The 18,760-nt window shown below is 38.3% G+C and overlaps 1 protein-coding gene and 1 long non-coding RNA gene across 3 annotated transcripts in view; one reads left to right on the top strand and one right to left on the bottom strand.

Annotated features, from left to right (window-relative positions):
- LOC139939921 (diacylglycerol lipase-alpha-like) overlaps positions 1 to 18,760 on the top strand; it is a 50,305-nt gene that overhangs the window by 20,058 nt on the left and 11,487 nt on the right. Inside the window, exons 2-8 of one of the 2 annotated variants that reach the window (XM_071936083.1) lie at positions 10,614 to 10,822; positions 11,280 to 11,381; positions 12,010 to 12,172; positions 12,934 to 13,018; positions 13,674 to 13,886; positions 14,501 to 14,625; positions 15,043 to 15,553. In XM_071936083.1, the coding sequence (XP_071792184.1) occupies positions 10,614 to 10,822; positions 11,280 to 11,381; positions 12,010 to 12,172; positions 12,934 to 13,018; positions 13,674 to 13,886; positions 14,501 to 14,625; positions 15,043 to 15,553 (1,408 nt within the window). The remainder of the gene's footprint in view (positions 1 to 10,613; positions 10,823 to 11,279; positions 11,382 to 12,009; positions 12,173 to 12,933; positions 13,019 to 13,673; positions 13,887 to 14,500; positions 14,626 to 15,042; positions 15,554 to 18,760) is intronic. The other variant, XM_071936084.1, reaches the window with a different exon arrangement.
- On the bottom strand, positions 1,682 to 7,665 carry LOC139939922 (uncharacterized). The gene is made up of 3 exons (XR_011786365.1): positions 7,592 to 7,665; positions 6,706 to 6,792; positions 1,682 to 2,087 (listed from the first exon to the last, which is right to left on the bottom strand). It is a non-coding gene; the product is annotated as an uncharacterized lncRNA (long non-coding RNA).

Raw genomic sequence — 18,760 nt, forward strand, 5'->3', positions numbered from 1 at the left:
AGTGGGTTAAAGGCACTGGACACTTTTTGTAATTGTCAAAGATCAGTATTCTCCACTTGGTGTATCTGAACATGCATAAAATAACAAATCTGGGAACATTTGGGCTCATTGGTCAGTAAGTTGCAAGAGAATAATGAAAGAAAAACACAATTTTTGCACAAATTTGTGTGCTTTTACACGAATGCCTAAAAAGGGCTTCAGGCCTGAAGTCTTTTAATATTTGAGTGAGAAATTAACCTCTTTCTCAAAAACGACGTAACTTCAGAGGGTTTCTCACAATGTTTTATACTATCAACAGCTCCCCATTTGCTCATTACCAAGTAAGTTTTTATGCTAAAAATTATTTTGAGTAATTACCAATAGTGTTCACTGCCTTTAATATGTAGGCCTCATGAAGCGAACTCCCTATGGCCTGTGCACATATCCCCAAAGGATTCATCAGCCAGTTGGTGTTTATCAAAAGTAGGTCAAGTGGAATGTGAGTTATCCTCAGTTATGACAAAGAGGGATGTGTCTGGATCTTACAACAAAAGAATTCCTTCATGCAAAAACGAAACAACACTTGGCCTGTGCACAGAATGTGTCCAAAGGGGAACAAGGAAACTGGGTTATTATTATCGGTGTATGGGCAAAAACCAAAATTAATATTCTTTATCCCGGATGCAAATTTAACATCTATTATATCGTTGCGGTACCCGCTGCCAAAACATAGGATTCGAACTGCCTCTAGCTGCCGGGCAACCTCGGTAGTGTAGTTGGTAAGACACTGCTCTAGAATTGCAAGGGTCGCGGGCTCGAATTCCACCCGAATGCCTGTGATATTTTTTCACAGGACTCGGGGGAAGTACTGAGTATACAGTGCTAACACACATTGGTGTATGGGTAAAAACCAAAATTAATATTCTTTATCCCCCGATGCAAATTTAACATCTATTATAAAAAATTATGGTTTATTTTTGTTTGACTGAGTCAGGCAGAATTACCACACAAAATAACCTGAGAAAATTAACAACAGACAAACGAAAATTTTCATGAAATCTATCGGAATGGGAAGTCTTAGACTAGACCGACATTCTTATACTTGCCAACATCTTTTGTCTTGTTCCCTGTTTCCACTAGTAATAAGGACTAGAGATAATCCTTCTATTGAAGATAGGGCTTGACTATTTCTCCCCTTCGAGTCTCGGTTTAGTTACAAGTTGGCTGCACAATACAGAGAATTTTGGGAAACATTTTACTTCGAAGTAATTTGGTTATAGACGATGTGACCTATGTTTACATTCAAACCGCCCTCTGTTGACAAAACACTATATACATCATGTTTCGCAGGGCACTGAGTTGCGTGGTCAAAGTAAGATTGCGTACACTTTCTAGCTGGCTACCAAAACACAAAGGTTTTGCCCGGCGGTATGCACGCGAATCATGTTATGGTTTTCGTGTGACGTCAGAGGTCACATCGTCTATATGTAAAAAGATAACACTTTTCAGATTGTCTATTGATTCTTATTATGGATGCTTCTTCCTGCATAGACATATTTACTCTGGATTGTCTTTGACATTTCAAAAACGCAACACCTTTCAACCTTTGTTTTATTGTAAACATCTACATGTATATTTATATTAGGATTACAACAATCAATCAGGTCCAAAAAAGCAATAGGTATACTTTGCCTTTAAAAGAAAAAAGAACATTCTATTGAAATTGAATCTTGGACGATGGATGTCCCAAGACTTGGTAATGTGTTTTTCCCACTCACAGTAATTTATAAACTTCATAAAACCAGATATCCTGTAACCCAATCAAGCGTGGAATCCCCTGTCTAGATTTTGTTTTTACAAAGCCATCCATCTGTGACCTGATTGCATCCAAAGAGAATCATGAGTAATACAGCGCAGAATACATCCATCCCGTGATAGTAAATGTTTGGTATGCCATCATGCAGTGCCGTCACCTATTCCCCTTTCACGGTATGCAATGTTGACTAGGCTTCTGATGGAGAGAGAGAGTGGCCCACGATTATTCTGTGTCATCACAGATCCTCCCGTTGGTAGAGGTACTATGGTGTCATCTCTGCCAGTCAGTGAATCTGAAATAAACAGTTGTACATATTTTAAAGGAACGGTATATGTTGGGAGTATCACTCTTAAAGACACTGGACACTATTGGTAATTGTCAAAGACTGGTCTTCACAGTTGGTGTATCTCAACGTATGCATAAAATAACAAACCTGTAAAAATTACTTCTTTCTCAAAAACTACGTTACTTCAGAGGGGGCTGTTTCTCACAGTGTATTATACTATCAACCTCTCCCCATTACTTGTTACCAAGTAAGGTTTTATGCTAATAATTATTTTGAGTAATTACCAATAGTGTCCACTGCCTTTAAGATTAATGGCAGTGATACAAACTTACTTGGCTAGAGGCTAGAAGTGCAGCAGCTTTCGAGAAAGCATTTTGAGAATCATTTCACCCTAAACTAATGTGGTTGTGGAAAAAAAAAATGAATCTGAGAAGCATTACGGACAGTAACAATTCACAGATTGTGTATTCCAAGTCTGTTTCCTGCTTGGACATATTAGGATTGGTGCGTTTAACAGGTTAACTGCAATCTTTTCAAAATGTCCTTAATGATTAAAGAAAATTGACAATAAAAAGATACACATTCTTAGTCAAAGACACTATCAAGGGAGAATGATTGACGACCCTTTTGTTCGTGGAATGTTTCTTATCTTAATCCCATCAACAAATGGTGGCAATCATAATTTTTAATCTCATACAAATTGTTGTTCTTGTGGTTTTGCGACTGCAAAGACTGGTTTATTACAGTGTTCTAATTTTGATCCCTTTATACTGTTCACTTTACAGATGGGCACATAGTTCTGATTGGAGTCAGTGGAAATGGGTCAACTGTTTTGAAAACAGTCACAAGTTCCGTTTTAACCATTTACGAAAATAAATTAAATTATTGATAATATATTATTGATATTTTGTAATGGAAGGTGCTTCTACAGTCCACATGTGTGATACTTGATTTGTGATGGGTGCCGCTGTCGCCAATCTCTCAATGCCTCATGACATTTACAGCAAGTGTTCGCTGTACAATCACAATGTTAATAGTCTGTACAGGCAGCCAAATTTTGCACGCTGTTTCACACAAGTGGCGAGACTAAAAAATATTATAACACCCCTTGCAAGTATTCTGCCTGCTCATTGGTTTAGAGCGCGTCACATGACATGTCTTAGTTTTGCTAGACGACGGCCGTGTGATAGTGCGTCGGTTTACCATGCGCTAGTCCGAAGACTAGCACACGGCGCCGTGCGCTAGTCCGACAGACTAGCACACGGCGTGCAGTACCCGGACGTCCGTTGCGTGTACGAGGATGATAAATTAATAGTCTGTAACCATTTCGGATTGCACGAAAAAGTAAAAGTGTTTGCAATCTGTATTTGCGTCGATTGTAGCATTCAGGTCTGTAACAATAATAGTGCAGTATTTATTAGAAATGTTTGGGGTGTTATAAAACAAATATTGACTGCTTTTACTCGTGCAATGGTTAAAAACTATGACTCCCGAGGTGATCCCCGGAGCGTTCTATTTTCCCTCAGCTTCGCCTCGGGAAAATAGAACGCTCCGGGGATCACCTCGGGAGTCATAGTTTTAACCATAGCACTCGAAGCAGTCAATATTTGTATAATGGTGTGTAGCACCCAGAAGCGTGCATGCAACCTTCAAATGAGTAGGGCACATGACTCCTCTGCTATCGGGTTGATTATGTGTGTTTTTCGCTTTTGTTTATTTATAAATAAAGCTGATTCAGAGGACTTTCCTAGTTTTAATTTGAGCTAAAACTGCCTTTACACAAAGAGCAGCTCACTTTGATGTACAAGTACGGAGTACACGTACATGTACATTGCCACATACATAGGGCAAAAAAAAAAAATTATGTTGGCGTTACCCGACCTACCCTAAAAATACACCTAGCCCTGGGTATTTTTAATGATTAAAACCTATTAAAGACAGATATAAAATAAATGTCATCAAGAGTTTAAAAATATATTATTTGTTGTGTGTAGCCTTGTTTTCTTTCGTTATTGTGTATACTCCCGGCTTAAACAATTAGAATACATGTCTTTTTCGTTGCTGGGAGGGGGAAAACAAAATTTAAAAAAATTCCTACCCTATTTTTGGGGGCTCGTTACACCAACATAACATTTTTTTTTATGCCTAGTATAAGCTCACTGTAGAGCAATTTTGTCAGCTTGTAAATCAGCATCGCAATCTCTCAGCCACAGCTGATATGGTGAAAGCTATGTTACTTGAAGTTATCTACAGGTACATTCAGGCCTGATACCTACACGTAATGGAGGCAACGAAGGTGATTGCCTCCACTCATGCCCCCTGGTCATTGCCTTCGTGCCCTTTTCACAATTTCATCATACACAATTTCAACATAGGATGCCCTTTACCAAGGAGAGATTGCCTTTCAAAAACGAGGCATACAGGACTATTTATTTACATGCACTGTATAATGTATCTCTGATGCATCTACGTGTATAGATAGTTTTTCGTCTCTTTTGATTGGTGGGGGGGGGGGGGGGAGAGGTGGATGAGATGTAAGTGTCAGACAAAGAAATATCCTTGGTTGTTATAGACTGTTGATTGCAATGCCAGCATCCCCATCCCTCTAAGATCAATAGAGCAGCTGCATCCTGGAGCCACCATGTTCTTAAGAATCACTCCATCACCTCCGGGCCATGATGAGGCAAAGAGCAAGAGGATATACTCCCACCACTATTAGTGGAGGCAGTCACGCATTCATCTTTGAGTCCGTCTCATTCCGAGAGCTGTTAATGGGGCACTCGATCATGTGGAGGATAGGGCTGGAGTGGTTTCCAAAATTTGACAAAGCTGTGTTCACCCCAGTCTCAATTTGATAAGAATAATGTTACTTACATTATGTGCAAGCCTTTAAATGCAACCTCGTTCCCAGGGGTGATCGATCTCATTTTTTCCCAGCATGCCTTGCTCGATCATAACCTCTGGAATTGGCAAATTTATGAGCAATTTATGAGCGTACATATTCATTATTCAATATTTTCTACGCGCGCATGCTTGTATTTTGTCTTAAAGAATGTTTTTGTTTAAATAAATAAATACGTGTTCAATAAAAAATGCGGGCGTGATCAACATACAATAATCTTAAAACTACGCGCGCATGCTTTTGACATCTAATGCGTACAATTTCCTGAGCCAATCAGCGTTGTTTTTTTAAGTACATTCCTCCCAGGGGTTAGTGACGAGCGATATCGATACGGCGCGCTGCCCATGGTAGCGATACTGCTTTTAATGCTTCATGTATGAAAGGGCAGGGCACCAAGGCTTTAACCTTAGGAGGAAGTTGTAAATTTCTACTGGAGCATTTCAAAGGCATGGAGGCATTCGTCTTTATATTTTCCATATTCAACAAGATTATATTGTTATAATTATTATTAATTATGTTTTTTTTTACAAAACATTCAAACATCACAACCAAAGGCTGATATCTAAAATACAACCAGATCTGCATGAATTTATTTTTATAAACCAATAGACCCCTTGCATGTGACGTCAAACGCTTCAAAAAGTGCCCTCGCTAGGGTCAAAAACAACCCTCACTGTGGTCAAAGGAGGCAAATGATTGGACGATAGCTGTTCTAATGTTCGTAAAAACATGCGTGTGACCTCAGCGTCCCTGTAGCGTTTCCGTGAAACTTTCACGTTATGGAAGGGGTCTATAGAAAAGATATAGAAATTATATAACAGTGGGCCTATAACAATGGTTTTCAAACTGTTTTTTCAGAAAACGAAGAAAAGAAAGAAAGAAAAAAAAAAAAAAAAAATGTACCTATGGTTGTGGCTGTGCACTAAATGGTAAACCCTGTCTGCAATTTCTTGAATGATAAAGCTACCACTTGTATCAAAAAGGTAGGCCTCGAGTAGGCTAATCCATAAGCCTCGAGTAGGCTAATCCATTTTGAGAATTCTGGAAAGATTTATAAAGAAAGGATTCTGAATGTTCAGTTGTTGTTGACAATGTCTTTCATACGCCACTGTATCAGCTTATTATAGCCGCCTTTGAAACTGCAAAACACTTTCGGCAAAAAGTCACTCCAACTTCAAGTCTTGGCGAAAACGTCAATTACCGACGGCACTCAACACAAACCTGATCCCTTTGGAAAGCACACTAGTCTAGATTTTCAATTGGTTTTAACCGTGAGCCAATTTTATCCACACTTCCTGCTCCATCAACTTTTCTGTCTACTGGGGTTTCCCAGGAGGTGGTCATGGTATCGTGGTGTGAGCCAGTGTGATTTTTTAAACAGGGTCCGTAGTGTAGAGGTTCCCCCATGGGGGAGAAGGCGAGATTGTCCTCACTTAGCGTACAGCTATCTTCACACTCCTTACTCTCTCTAATCTTCATGCTTAGTATTTTTTGTGAGCGCATGAAAATTGTTGTTTGCAGTTGACCTTTATCAGGCCAGTAATGCTTCGTTTTTGAAAAGGGTACTACAAGGCATTTTCTCCTTGGTTAAGGGTTAAGGGCACCCTACATTGTATGATTAAATTGTAAAAGGTAAGTTGGTATAAGATAATTCTTCTCTTAGTGCTTATTTAAAAATAAAAACAGTTTAATATTTGAGTGTGTAGATTTTTCTATTCTTACCATGTAACAAATTTTCTGGTCCAGTAAGAATTTTGAGCTTCCTGTGGTCTGTCATGCAGAAATTTCAGGCACTGAGGCTTCTCTTACCTACAATCAATGTTGGAACCATATAGTTTACCTTTTTGCAATAGTGATTATATATGCCTAGTTAATGTTGGACAGATCCAAATTCACTCCATTTCGGATTAAGACTTGTCATCAATAATAATATTTATAATATTATTTATAATTGGTTTACGGCCTGTCATGGTCGAGCGGTTAAGAGCACCAGACACAAGTTCAGTTGTTTCTGATCAGCAGAGTATGGGATGGAGTCCCGGTCGTGACACTCGGACCTTTTATAAGCAAGACACTTGGCCGTTATTGCTTCGGATGGGATGTAAAGCCATTGTCCTGTGTGTTGTGTAGTGCACATAGAATTTTGCACTACTTATGACAAGCGTAATTAATGGGTTTGCAGGAAATTTTGACTTTGTGCATACTCAACATTACCAGCAACTTTGATTTACATTGCTAGTGCAGAAATTTAGCCCTTGCCTTGCAAGCTGAGAATGGTGACCGTAAGCGAACGAGAATTCAGCGGAAAGCAGAGCCATGCAATTGGGCCCTGTACAATGCAGATAACAAGACACACCTCCATTTCCACTTTGCACTTGACCGAAAACTGTCAACAAATGCAATTTTACTTGGTCGGGTAATTTGTGGCTAGGCATGATGTGATATTAGTCGAATGGGAGAAGTTTTTCTTTGTTGATGGTGTGTATAATCTTCGTCAATTCAAGCATGGAGGTAGCTACCTCCATGATTCAAGCATCTAAAATTACAGCCTTGTTAAGCTAGCGAGGCATCATACGCCTTGTCTCGTTGTAATGGAGATGGTACTCACATGTACTGTACATACTGCCAGGTTGTCATTGTAAATTTGCACACATCAGTGTGGCGAATATGCCAGGATTTTATCATGTACAATCACAGCATGAGGAATGACACAGTATAGTCTCAGCGAGTGTTAACGTTCATCGCTGTCGGGATGTCCCCACAGAATAAATACAGTTAATTACAAAACGAATGGCTTTATTGGCAAATCCACCCGTGTATGGAATGATAAATAAATACAATCACAGGTACACGCATACCAAACTATAAGCTTTCAGGACAGTGTGCTTACATGTAGGTCTGCTGTAGGAGATTTTATTTGATAAAATGGTAATTATAATATCACTTCATGCCTAGACACAAAGAAATGTCTGTAATTTATTAGACAGAGTAAAAAAAAATGTTTAGCGTCTTGGATCCTAAAAAAGGGAAGCGGGAGGGACTTTTTATGTTGCAAATCCATCTGGCATCAATGATAAATACAATCACAGGTACACGCATACCGTACAGTTATCTACTTGTGTCTTTGGAAGATGACATTTTATTAGTACTGTGTTGTCAAATAAAGAAAGACAAATATGCTTATGGGACAGTGTGCATTATAAGTAGGTCTGAAGGAGATTTGATAAATTGTTAATTGGCAGTAGAAAAAAATGTGTGTAATTTATGGAAATGGAGTTTTTGCAGTAGCTGAACTGAATTCTACATTGTAATTGGGATGTTGATTTTTTATTTATTTAGTTTCTCTCTTTCTTATATTTTTACTCGGATAGGTTTTCTACTTTTTGTGTTTCATCTATGTGTAATATTGATCGGACATATTGTGCTTATAGGTTTTTATTATTGTTATTATTGAATAAGTGGTGGCTTTTGATGTGAAGTTATTTTGATCTTCTTTAACTTCATAAAAATAATGTTACCTTAGGCCACATTTTTTTTTGTGGATGGGGGAGGGAGGGAGGGAGTTTTTTTTATTTATTTTTTTTATTTTTATTTTTTATATATATATAAAGTTTTGTTGACATGCCAAATATGAAGTCAAGAATAAAGAAATCATCACAATCACTATAAAACAGGGGGTTTGTTTGTTTTTGATGTTTTCAATAGTTTTGTCAAACAAATTTAACTCCTACATGTAGATGACATTTTCTGTAAACTTTTTAAAACAACCAAGCACAGTGTAGCCCCAGTAAATATTTGAAGAATTGTTCTTGCTTTGCCAACATGAATAAAAACCTTCTTTAAACATCTTTTCAAACCTGTACATTTTGAAAAAAAACATCAGCTGAAAAATCTGGGCAGTAAAAGTATAAAGAAAAATCCAGACATGGGAAAACAAAAAATGAGGTCGGGGGGGTTTTGAATGGTCGGGCGGGGACGATCAACAATTTTTTTTGTGTATGTGGCCTTAGCTGTTATTATCAATTTTTTGTTTTGCCAGAAAAAAATTGGAACAAAATTAACAGCATGCATTGTATTGGCCCACATTTAATATGATAACAGTCCACTCGCATGTTGTTTGTGTATGTGATGATAAACATTGAGTACACATGACAGTTGTTACATGTGTATCACAAGTGGTACTATACAAAGTACAAAGTACATGAATGTTAAAGGCAGTGGACACTTTTGGCAATCACTCAAAAAAATTATTAGCATAAAACCTTACTTTGTAACAAGTAATGGGGAGAGGATGATGGTATAAAACATTGTGAGAAACAGCTCCCTCTGAAGTGACATAGTTTTCGAGAACGAAGTAATTTTCCACGAATTTGATTTCGAGACCTCAGATTTAGAACTTGAGGTCTCGAAAGACACACAACTTCGTGTGACAAGGGTGTTTTTTCTTTCATACTTATCTCGCAACTTCGACAACCAATTGAGCTCAAATTTTCACAGGTTGGATATTGTATGCATATGTTGAGATACACCAAGTGAGAAGACTGTTTTGACAATTACCAATAGTGTCCAGTATCTTTAAAATTATTGTACGATTGCATCGCGGATATGGGGATATGGTATTGCACCAGTGAGTTGTAAATGTACACATCATCATCTTCTTTTAAAAAACACACAATATTTATTGAAATGCTTGTCAGCAAGTCAGGCCGTTCAAATTATTTTGTGTGCCTTTATCTCACAGTGAGGTAATTACATCCATAAAGTGCCTTGCTTTCTGTACAATCGATCAATGCCATTAAGTCACACATGCTAGTCAATACGATATAGAGTACGGTCCCCATTATGTCAAACACTCTCCTGGCCGAAATGAACAATTTGATGTCACCGTATTTGCTTAGTGCCTCATTTACAAAAGTGACTGACTGCCACAGCCAAAAAGGAATTTATTCCATGAAAATATATTTAAATAAAGAGGCTAAACAACTAAATTAGATTTTAATGAGAGTGAAAAAAATGAAATTGTCTTGCCCTTTCAATGATGAAGTTCCAGGTCTTGTGCAAGAACCCAAGATTTGTTTGCAATAACCAGTTCCAGGGATTAGATCTTTCAAGCTTTTATCTGAAATCAGATGTTTTTTTATCTTCTGAAAATGTAGCTATTATTTTCTCTTTAGATGAAGCAATCCTACTCTTTGATCTACGACTTTGGTTTTACCCTTACAATGTCATGTGTTAGCACAGTACATGTATACCCATTTCTTTCCTGAGTTCTGTGAAAAAAATATTACAGGCATATTACTCAGGTGGGAATTGAACCCATGACCAGTTAGTGTCTTACCAAAATAATATTCTTTATCCCCGAGAATACTTCCATAGCACTGAGGATACTGTTTCTGAAAGCTCCATGATATCTATTATTCCAGGGGTAACTAAAAGTCGGAAATGTCAACATACCTTCTTACATTTGGGGCATGGTTTCAGACATTTTAGTAAGCGATGGCTCTGCACCCTTCGTTCTTTTTTGCTTCATTTGTGGAATGTCATGGCCGAGCGGATAAGAGCACCAAGTTAAAAAAAATTATTATCATTATTATTATAAAACGTATGATTTGATATTATTTTCTGCCCAGGCTCATCGTCCTGTCAGTCATCCTTGGGCTGGACCATCCTCAGAATGACGAATGCTCGTCCAGTCTGCGAAACTACATCATCGGTTACTTGGTCATTCTCTCTGCTTGTCTGTTTGTGGAGGGATTGATCGTCTTCATCAGTCTCAGGGGAACGATATTCTACACACGGCCTCGATCGTCGATGGAATATTTGCTGTATGGTCGAACATGTAGGTACAACGTAGAAGAGTGTTCTTTCTTATCCCATAACAGACCAAGTCGGGTCAATTTTTATTTCAACAGTCAAACTGACAGAGTCTGTATTATTTTTTATAAGTGGGACGAGGTCTTAAATGTTCGTTAAAACCGGCAGGGTTGTGGCCAGACGATAAAGGACCGAGTGGAAGGCGAACACTGATGACTCAAACTTGAACTTGATAGTTTATATCTCGACAGAGATCTTGCAGTGTGTCAGATGAAAATCCGCATGATCATTTGTGTTACAAAGTTGTCCTACAATGTTATGATTGAAGAAACAATGGTACAGCAAAATATGTACACATTTACAGGTATTGTTCATGTACATTCCAAACAAATTGCAGTTGATGAAATATTTTTGGCAAAGTTTAAAAGTAATTTTATAATTGTTCTCTCTCTCTTTCTTTTTCTCCCATTTTGTTTTTGCAGTTCTGCTCTTGCTGTGTCTGCTTTGGACAATTCTTGGCATAGTATGGCTGTCCCAGTGGTTTTCAAATTGCCCGGTCATGTTAATCAAGAATTCAGTACTAGGTGAGTACAAACAAGATAAATTCTAACAGATACAATCAAATAAGAAAACATTAAAATGTTACAATAAAATATCCAAATTTAGAAAAATTGAAGAAATCATAAACATATAGGAGAACATAAACAATAGAAGGATTGCACATAATGTCATTGACCACCATCATTGATAAAACGTGCACGCGTGAAAGGGTATCATTGGCTATATGTACACACGTGAACTTTTCCATTGTTTATCATCAAATATGGCGGTCGATGACACTATTTGAAATCCATCTTTATATGTGTAAAAACAAAACCATCAAAATATATATAACTAGTACCATGAACAACGTGTATTAGAATGCGTGCCTCAAACATCGATCCATATTTCATGCTCGTCTTTAGTGAAAGGTCCTTCAAAGGCATAAAATTGCATGTGTTCGTGTGAGATCCAGCCACATCATTGCCAATATTGACCCTTACAACGCAAACGTACAACTGTTTAACTTTAGTTCAGATTCAGACCTGTAGATGAACCCTTAGAGGAAAGCATAGTTAATAGCTTACCATTCATTATAAAATTATTACGTTTGATTAAGTTTGATTAAGTTTGCATGAAGTAAACAGTTGTGCCTTTTGTTTTTGTCAACAGGTATAGTTGTGTACAATATCCTTCTGTTCATTCTAATTATGGCAAGAGCCTGGTGTCTCTTTGACTCTGCCGGGAGGAGCTTCGTCAAGTTGCAGAGGACGGAGAAACAATGTGCAATTCGACGGTCTGCGAGTCGGGTCGAGAGGAACAGAGTAAGACAAATGTGAGTAGCTGTTTAAAATATTGTCAAATATGACAAAGCCCTCATTGCATTATGCTCGGTTCATACTTCCTGCCAATAAGAATAATAATAGTAAGACTTGTAATGCGCACATATCCACCCTGCTGGGTGTTCAAGGCGCAGTAAAACCAAAAACAAAACAATGTGAATGCAAAGCAATTATCAAGGTCATGCGACTGTTTTCACAGCGAATGTTTCATGGGATTTGAGCACAGGAACTTTGGCGAATTAGTCATTGCAAATTTGTGACGTCAATATTTTTTTTCACATTCACATTCACAAGAAGCATGAATCGGGCTTATCTCTTTCATAGGGTAGTGTTTTTCTTTTACTTAGAAATTGGGGTGGACAATGAACAAATTTACTCAAGCTGGACTTGAACCTGCGCCCACCGGATTGACGTGTCGACCCTCTGCTAACTGAGCATCATGTACACGTAAATCCCCCTAATGTTGGCAGTGCCCTTATTTTGTCAATATTTTTGTTCAAGGGTCCCAATCAGAAGCCATTCAACCTGGGAAGTACAGTAGAGGGTTAATCGTTTATTTGGGGGAATTATTTGGAATTATCAAGTATTAAACCCCCAACTTGTATAATAATAATTTTGATCAACTATGTCAGGTCGTATGATGATAATTATACAGAAATGATTTGTCTCTATAAGGTTTTAAGCTGAGTTTTGAAGCTTTAAGTCTGATTTTTTTATTTTATTATTATTATTTTTTAATCCAACCTCCTCTCAGAAAAACTAAAGCACTGTATGACCGGAATTGGGAGAAGCGTTTTCATCGGTATTGCTGTTGTATTCAAGTACAAGAAACACAGGAGGTATATATACATGTTAGTTTAGAATGGACCTTTCACTCTCCAAGACTTCCTCAAAAAACATTCTCTATATTTTTTAATCTGAAACGATAAATTTTAATCTGTTAGACCATTTGTATTCTTAGAGGTCCTCCAAAACTGTTCTCTAGGCGACAACTTTGGGTCTTAAATAATCAATTTCAATCTGGTCGCCACTCTGTACCGTAAGAGGTCCTCTAAGACTTTTCTCTAATCAAGAGCTTTGGAAATCTTTTAGCGATCCTTATCATACACTCTGTACGAGGTCCTCTACTCCAGACCTTTGGTCCTGAAATGAAACGTTTCAGTCTTTCAGACATTCTGTTTCACCAGAGTTTTGGGCCTGAAAATATATATATTTTTAATCTGTCAGACATTCTGTATCTTAAGAGGTACTCCGAAACTATTCTCTAGTCAAGAGCTTTGGGCCTGAAATGATAAACCTGTTCATATAACATTCTGGACCCTAAAGTTCTTATTGCCATGAATTTTAAGTGTGATTACCAAAATGGGTACCTTCCCTTTAAGGCTTGATAGAGTTTAGTGTAAATGTTGACACAGTTCCTTTTTGTTCAAGGCAAAATTAACTTAACAAAATTCACAGAAAGAGTGTACTTTTTCCACCCTCCTCGTACTATAGAGCGCCTTCACTGAGATCGGACTACTCTTCTCGGATTTCTTTCGGGATCTTGACATTGTCCCGTCTGACATTGTCGCTGGGCTGATGCTTCTGAGAGAAGAACAGAAGCAAAGCAGGCGGGCCACGGAGACCAACCCAAACAACAAAGTCTTGAAGTTTCTCTCCGGGATACCAGTTATGCCGGACACCAAGTTTGTGGATTTCAGCAACCATGTAAGTATAGCTTTGTAACCACATAAAAAAGGATTTGACAAATTGTTAGAAAGGAATTTGTATCCTCAGAGTTTTTGTGCAAGTGTATTGTGGTTTGTGAAAGTGGATGTGGGTTTGGTGGGGGGAGGCACTGGATGCACAGTGCTTGCTGAAATCCTGAGTAAAAAATCCACAAGCAAACTTCTTGGGTTCGAATCCCACCAAAGTAGTTTGCTCATCGATTTTTTCTCGGGATTTCAGCAAGCACCCCCTTTCATTCTAGCTCAGCCGCCGATTTCACAATTTTTTTTGCAACTGCGCAAGCCTACTTGTGCATGTGAGTGGTGCACAACTTACTCAATAAATATTATGCTAGTGGACTTATGCTGTTGCATAATGATTTGTGAGATGGTTGACAGATGCCTTTATCACTACATCACCGAGATTGCCCATGAAAAGGAACTCCTCTGAAGAAAAGTTGACACTTCTCACCAAGGCATGACACCTCAAGGCCGCATATGCCTTCATGCCCCTGGTGATTGCCTTGGTGCCCTTGAAATGTTCGTGTAGAATGACTGCCGTGCCTTACAAGAACAAAGTACAACTCCTTCCTCTCCATTTTATCTTGTCTCCAGGATGAACGTCAAGAGTTTGAGGATCTGATTTATTATTACAAGTATGCTGCAGCAGCATACGGCTGGCCTGGGTACGCCATGTTCCATCCAACTAAAGGATGCTGCCATCTCATTGGTAGATGCTCGTGAGTTCAATTTTATCTATTTTTGTTACATGGAAACTGGATACTCGAAAACCATTACAAATTAAAGTAGTTTTCCACTTCTTGTGGTCAATGTTGGAGATATATGGTGGACAATCTATTCATTTTGGTTTTACCCTTACACCAATGTGTGTAAGCATTGCTATCATTTCCTGAGTTCTGTGAAAAAAATCACAGACATATTATTTAGGTGGGATTCAAACCCACGACCTTTGCGATTCTAGAGCAGTGTCTTAACAACTGGACCACTGACAATACCGGGCAGCGAGTACTGAAATGAAAGACAAAGAAATGAAATACAAATTTTGCAAATTAATTTTTGAGTAACTAAACTTTTTGTGAGTAGTGTGTACACGAGCTGTGTACCAGAATTAAATGTCTATTATGTTTGTTGCTCAGATGCTGTCGTGGTTCTTCCGGTAGTTTTGACTATCTAGACCTTTCAGACGATAATTGCTGCCGTTGTAACTTCACTGCCCTTAAGAAACTCAGCGGACTAGAAGACGCCGACGTCATCTATGCAACATTCCACTCTGCGGTTAGTACCAGCCTCCTCTGCGATCAACCCCGTGGCCTCAGTACAGAGTTCGGCCTGGACATGGAGGGCCTGAACCTGGTGGGCTCTACCACTGTCGATAATAGGGGTTGTTCCAGAGGGGCCACCATGACCTCGGAGTCGGGGATCTGCCTGGAAACGAGCTTATCGTTCCAGGAGGAGATGGATGAGCGGTGCCTGAGAGGAGCAGAAGGTGGCGGTGGTGGGGTAAACAAGCGAGGGCGCTCTGCACGATCGTCATTCCCATCATGCATGGCGTGTCTTTGTCCGCAACGTATCCCAGAATGCCCCCCTTCCCGGCGTTCATCTGCGGCGGGTAGCAGTGCTGAGAATGTGGATTCGACCACTGCTACGGTATGATCGCTCAAAAGATCTCTCTCGGCAAGAGAGGAAAGAAAACAAATTGTTTAGTAATCACTCACAAACAACTCTTTCCCCCCACCCCTATCCCTCACCCCAATACACTGCATAAATTTAGTCTACATCCCCATTTTTATGTGATGTGTAATTAGTGTGAAAAGTGAGAATAAGGCTTTGTCCGAAAGAACGACTTTGGCTACAGCTACGGCTAAATAGCACGCGTCTGCCTATTCTTCATCACTGGCAGTCGCGCTGATCTAGCCGTAGCTGTAGCCGAAGTCGCTGTTTCAGACACGGCTTAGTGTATTTGATAGTATTAAGGTCATGTGATGTGAGTTATCCTGTGTGCCTTGTTCCATATATCAGATGTCTGATTTAGTCTCTAGAGTGTCATATATGGTCCAAGAAGTGGTTGACTTTGGTGCATTTAGCGTATGTTTCATTGTGAAAACATAGATGTCATTTCTGTTTACAGGCATGACATTTTTCCTACTTTAGTCTGATATTTTATTTTTTTGCCCTAGGAAAAATCAGAAAATTGTGATTTAATAGCATGAAAACCTTTTTGAAAATTCAAGCTTTTAAAGGAACACGTTGCCTTGGATCGGTCGAGTTGGTCTTTGAAAAACGTTTGTAACCGTTTTTTATAAAATGCATATGGGTAGAAAGATGTTGTAAAAGTAGAATACAATGATCCACACAAACATGCCTCGAAATTGCGTGGTTTTCCTTTTACCTCGTCGACTAACACGTCGGCCATTTATGGGGGTCAAAATTTTGACTCCCATAAATGGCCGACGGTGATAGTTCGCACAGTAGAAGGAAAACCACGCAATTTCGAGGCAAACTTGTGTGGATCATTGTATGCTACTTTTAAAACATCTTTCCAACCATATGCATTATATAAAAAACGGTTACAGGGCTTTTGTTTTGACCAACTCGTCCGATCCAAGGCAACGTATTCCTTTAAATCTGTTTTACTTGCAGCATTTTACATGAACTCTTCAAAAAGAATATGCAGAATAAATCACGCATTAGTTTTTTGCCTCTTCACTCCTAATCCTGATTATTCCAAAATCCGTTTTAGAAAATTCTGGAATTAACTTGAGCACCTGTCCCATTAACGGCACCGCGCTGAACACCATCACCAATAATAAGCCAATTTCAGATGAATCAAAGCGCGGGAACTAGATCTCCTCTTAGCTCTCTCGTTTAGTGGAACCACTCTGTGATAAAAAAAAATCCCCCCAGGCTACGCTGGCTAACATTACAACCACTCTCGATGGTACAGGTCATCCATTATGCTCAAGAGTTTAAAAAAGCACTTCACGTCACAAATCCATCAATTTAGTTGTGAAAAGATGAATCACCTTAATTAATGATTGCATCAATCGTGTCTTGTCGGTTTCTTCAAGAAAAAAACAATGTTTATCTCATAAAAAGGACTGAAGAACAGCCCTTGAAAAAAGTTTTTGGGGGAAATTAAAGCTACCCATTACTATCGGAAATATGCCCCCCCCCCCCCCCCCAAAAAAAAAGGGGAAAAAAAAAATGAAAATGGATCCACGCCCTGGGGAAACCAATCAACTGTTTACACAAACAAATTATAAGTTTAAAATTACATCAGGGGTAACAATTATTCAGTGTATTTTATTTTTGTGTTTGTGAGAAAGAACTTGTCTTTGTGTGTGAATGAATACAGTATGACAATCAAGACACTTTTTTTTCTTATTGTTTGAGTTTGCTTGCATGCATTAGTAGCGGCCATTAATTTCTTTAGAAGCATGTTCATCACTTTGCATGTAACCATGGTAACTTGTCTTCTCTCTCTTTCTATGCAGCATGTTTGTTCCATTACTACTGCTTAGTATTGGCTCTCATAACTGCTTTGCATGCATTTTGTGAGTTTTCATGCATTTTTTGCTTTGTTTTGTTCAGTCATTTATTTTATTTTAAACAAATGTGTAAAAAAAATCAATTTTTTTAAAGAGCCACTCGCTCTCTTTGAGCGAGTTCATTAGCAATGCCAACTCCATGAGCTGCAATGACATGATAACTTGAATCTGTTCAACCCAATTTCTCCTTGTTGACAATTATTATGGACATAGCAGCATTCTATTGGCTTGTCATCCATTCTGCAAAAATGGTGCACATGATATTTACACTGGAGTTGAATGTAATGGTCTTTCTCTCTCTATTGATTTTCCATTTTCATCCGTGTGCCTTTAATGGTTAAATGGTCGTTGTAGTTATACATCCTATTGTGGCCACTTGTCCATCTTTTACTCCAAGACCTTTTTTTCAAAATTCTTTGGCATCAACCATCAATGTATCTCATCCATTGATATACATTCCCTTTTCCAGTTTCTGAACTGTTTTTTCAGATTTGGTCATTCCATTTTCCATTAGCTTAAAACAATTTGTACTTTGGAACCCAGATTTAAAGTTCTGAGAAATTCATCCTGGCCATATTTCTTTGCTGTTTTTGATTTTTTTTTTTTAGTTGGTCGTTTTATTTGCCATATTGGCTTCAAATTTTTACTTTGAAATCCAGTGTTGAAAGCATACAAAGTTCAGCGTTTTAGTCATCCTCACCATATTGTTAGTTCGTTCTGTATTGCATCATGTAGGTGCATGACCCTTCTCACCAATTACCCCCAAACGACTCTCAATGTCATGATAAGCATGGACACTGCAAGAATCATGAAGTAGTTTTCTAGTTTTGCAAAAAGCAAAACAGTGGAATGTTGTCTGCAAGATAAACCTGTGAAATTTTGATCTTTTTATTTTTTAACTATGAAAATGTTTGAAAGACTTATAAGTCTTAAATATAATTATTTAAACAAACAACTTGTCAATGACACTGTAAAAGGTAGACCCAGTTGGTAAATTGTTTTAATTTTTGCTAAAACAATTAGCGCCGCAGACAGAAAGCTACCCCTCGTTTGATATCACCATCTTCTCACAAAGTAAGTCAACAATGACCCCCTGTCGAGATGTTTTTCTAGAATATCTTGAAGCATGTAAATTTTGTTTAGATATTTATTTTTCTTCTCTCCTGTATTAGTAATTGGAGCATTCTTTTGAATTTGAACTTAGTTGTAATCTTTTCATTTTTGTTTTCTGTCGCCCCTGCAACTCTTGTGTTTTTTTGTATATGCATAATCACTGTTTTGGGTGAAATTTCTTTTGTTAAACTGA

This window comes from Asterias amurensis, chromosome 7, assembly GCF_032118995.1.
Source record: "Asterias amurensis chromosome 7, ASM3211899v1".
Taxonomy (NCBI): domain Eukaryota; kingdom Metazoa; phylum Echinodermata; class Asteroidea; order Forcipulatida; family Asteriidae; genus Asterias; species Asterias amurensis.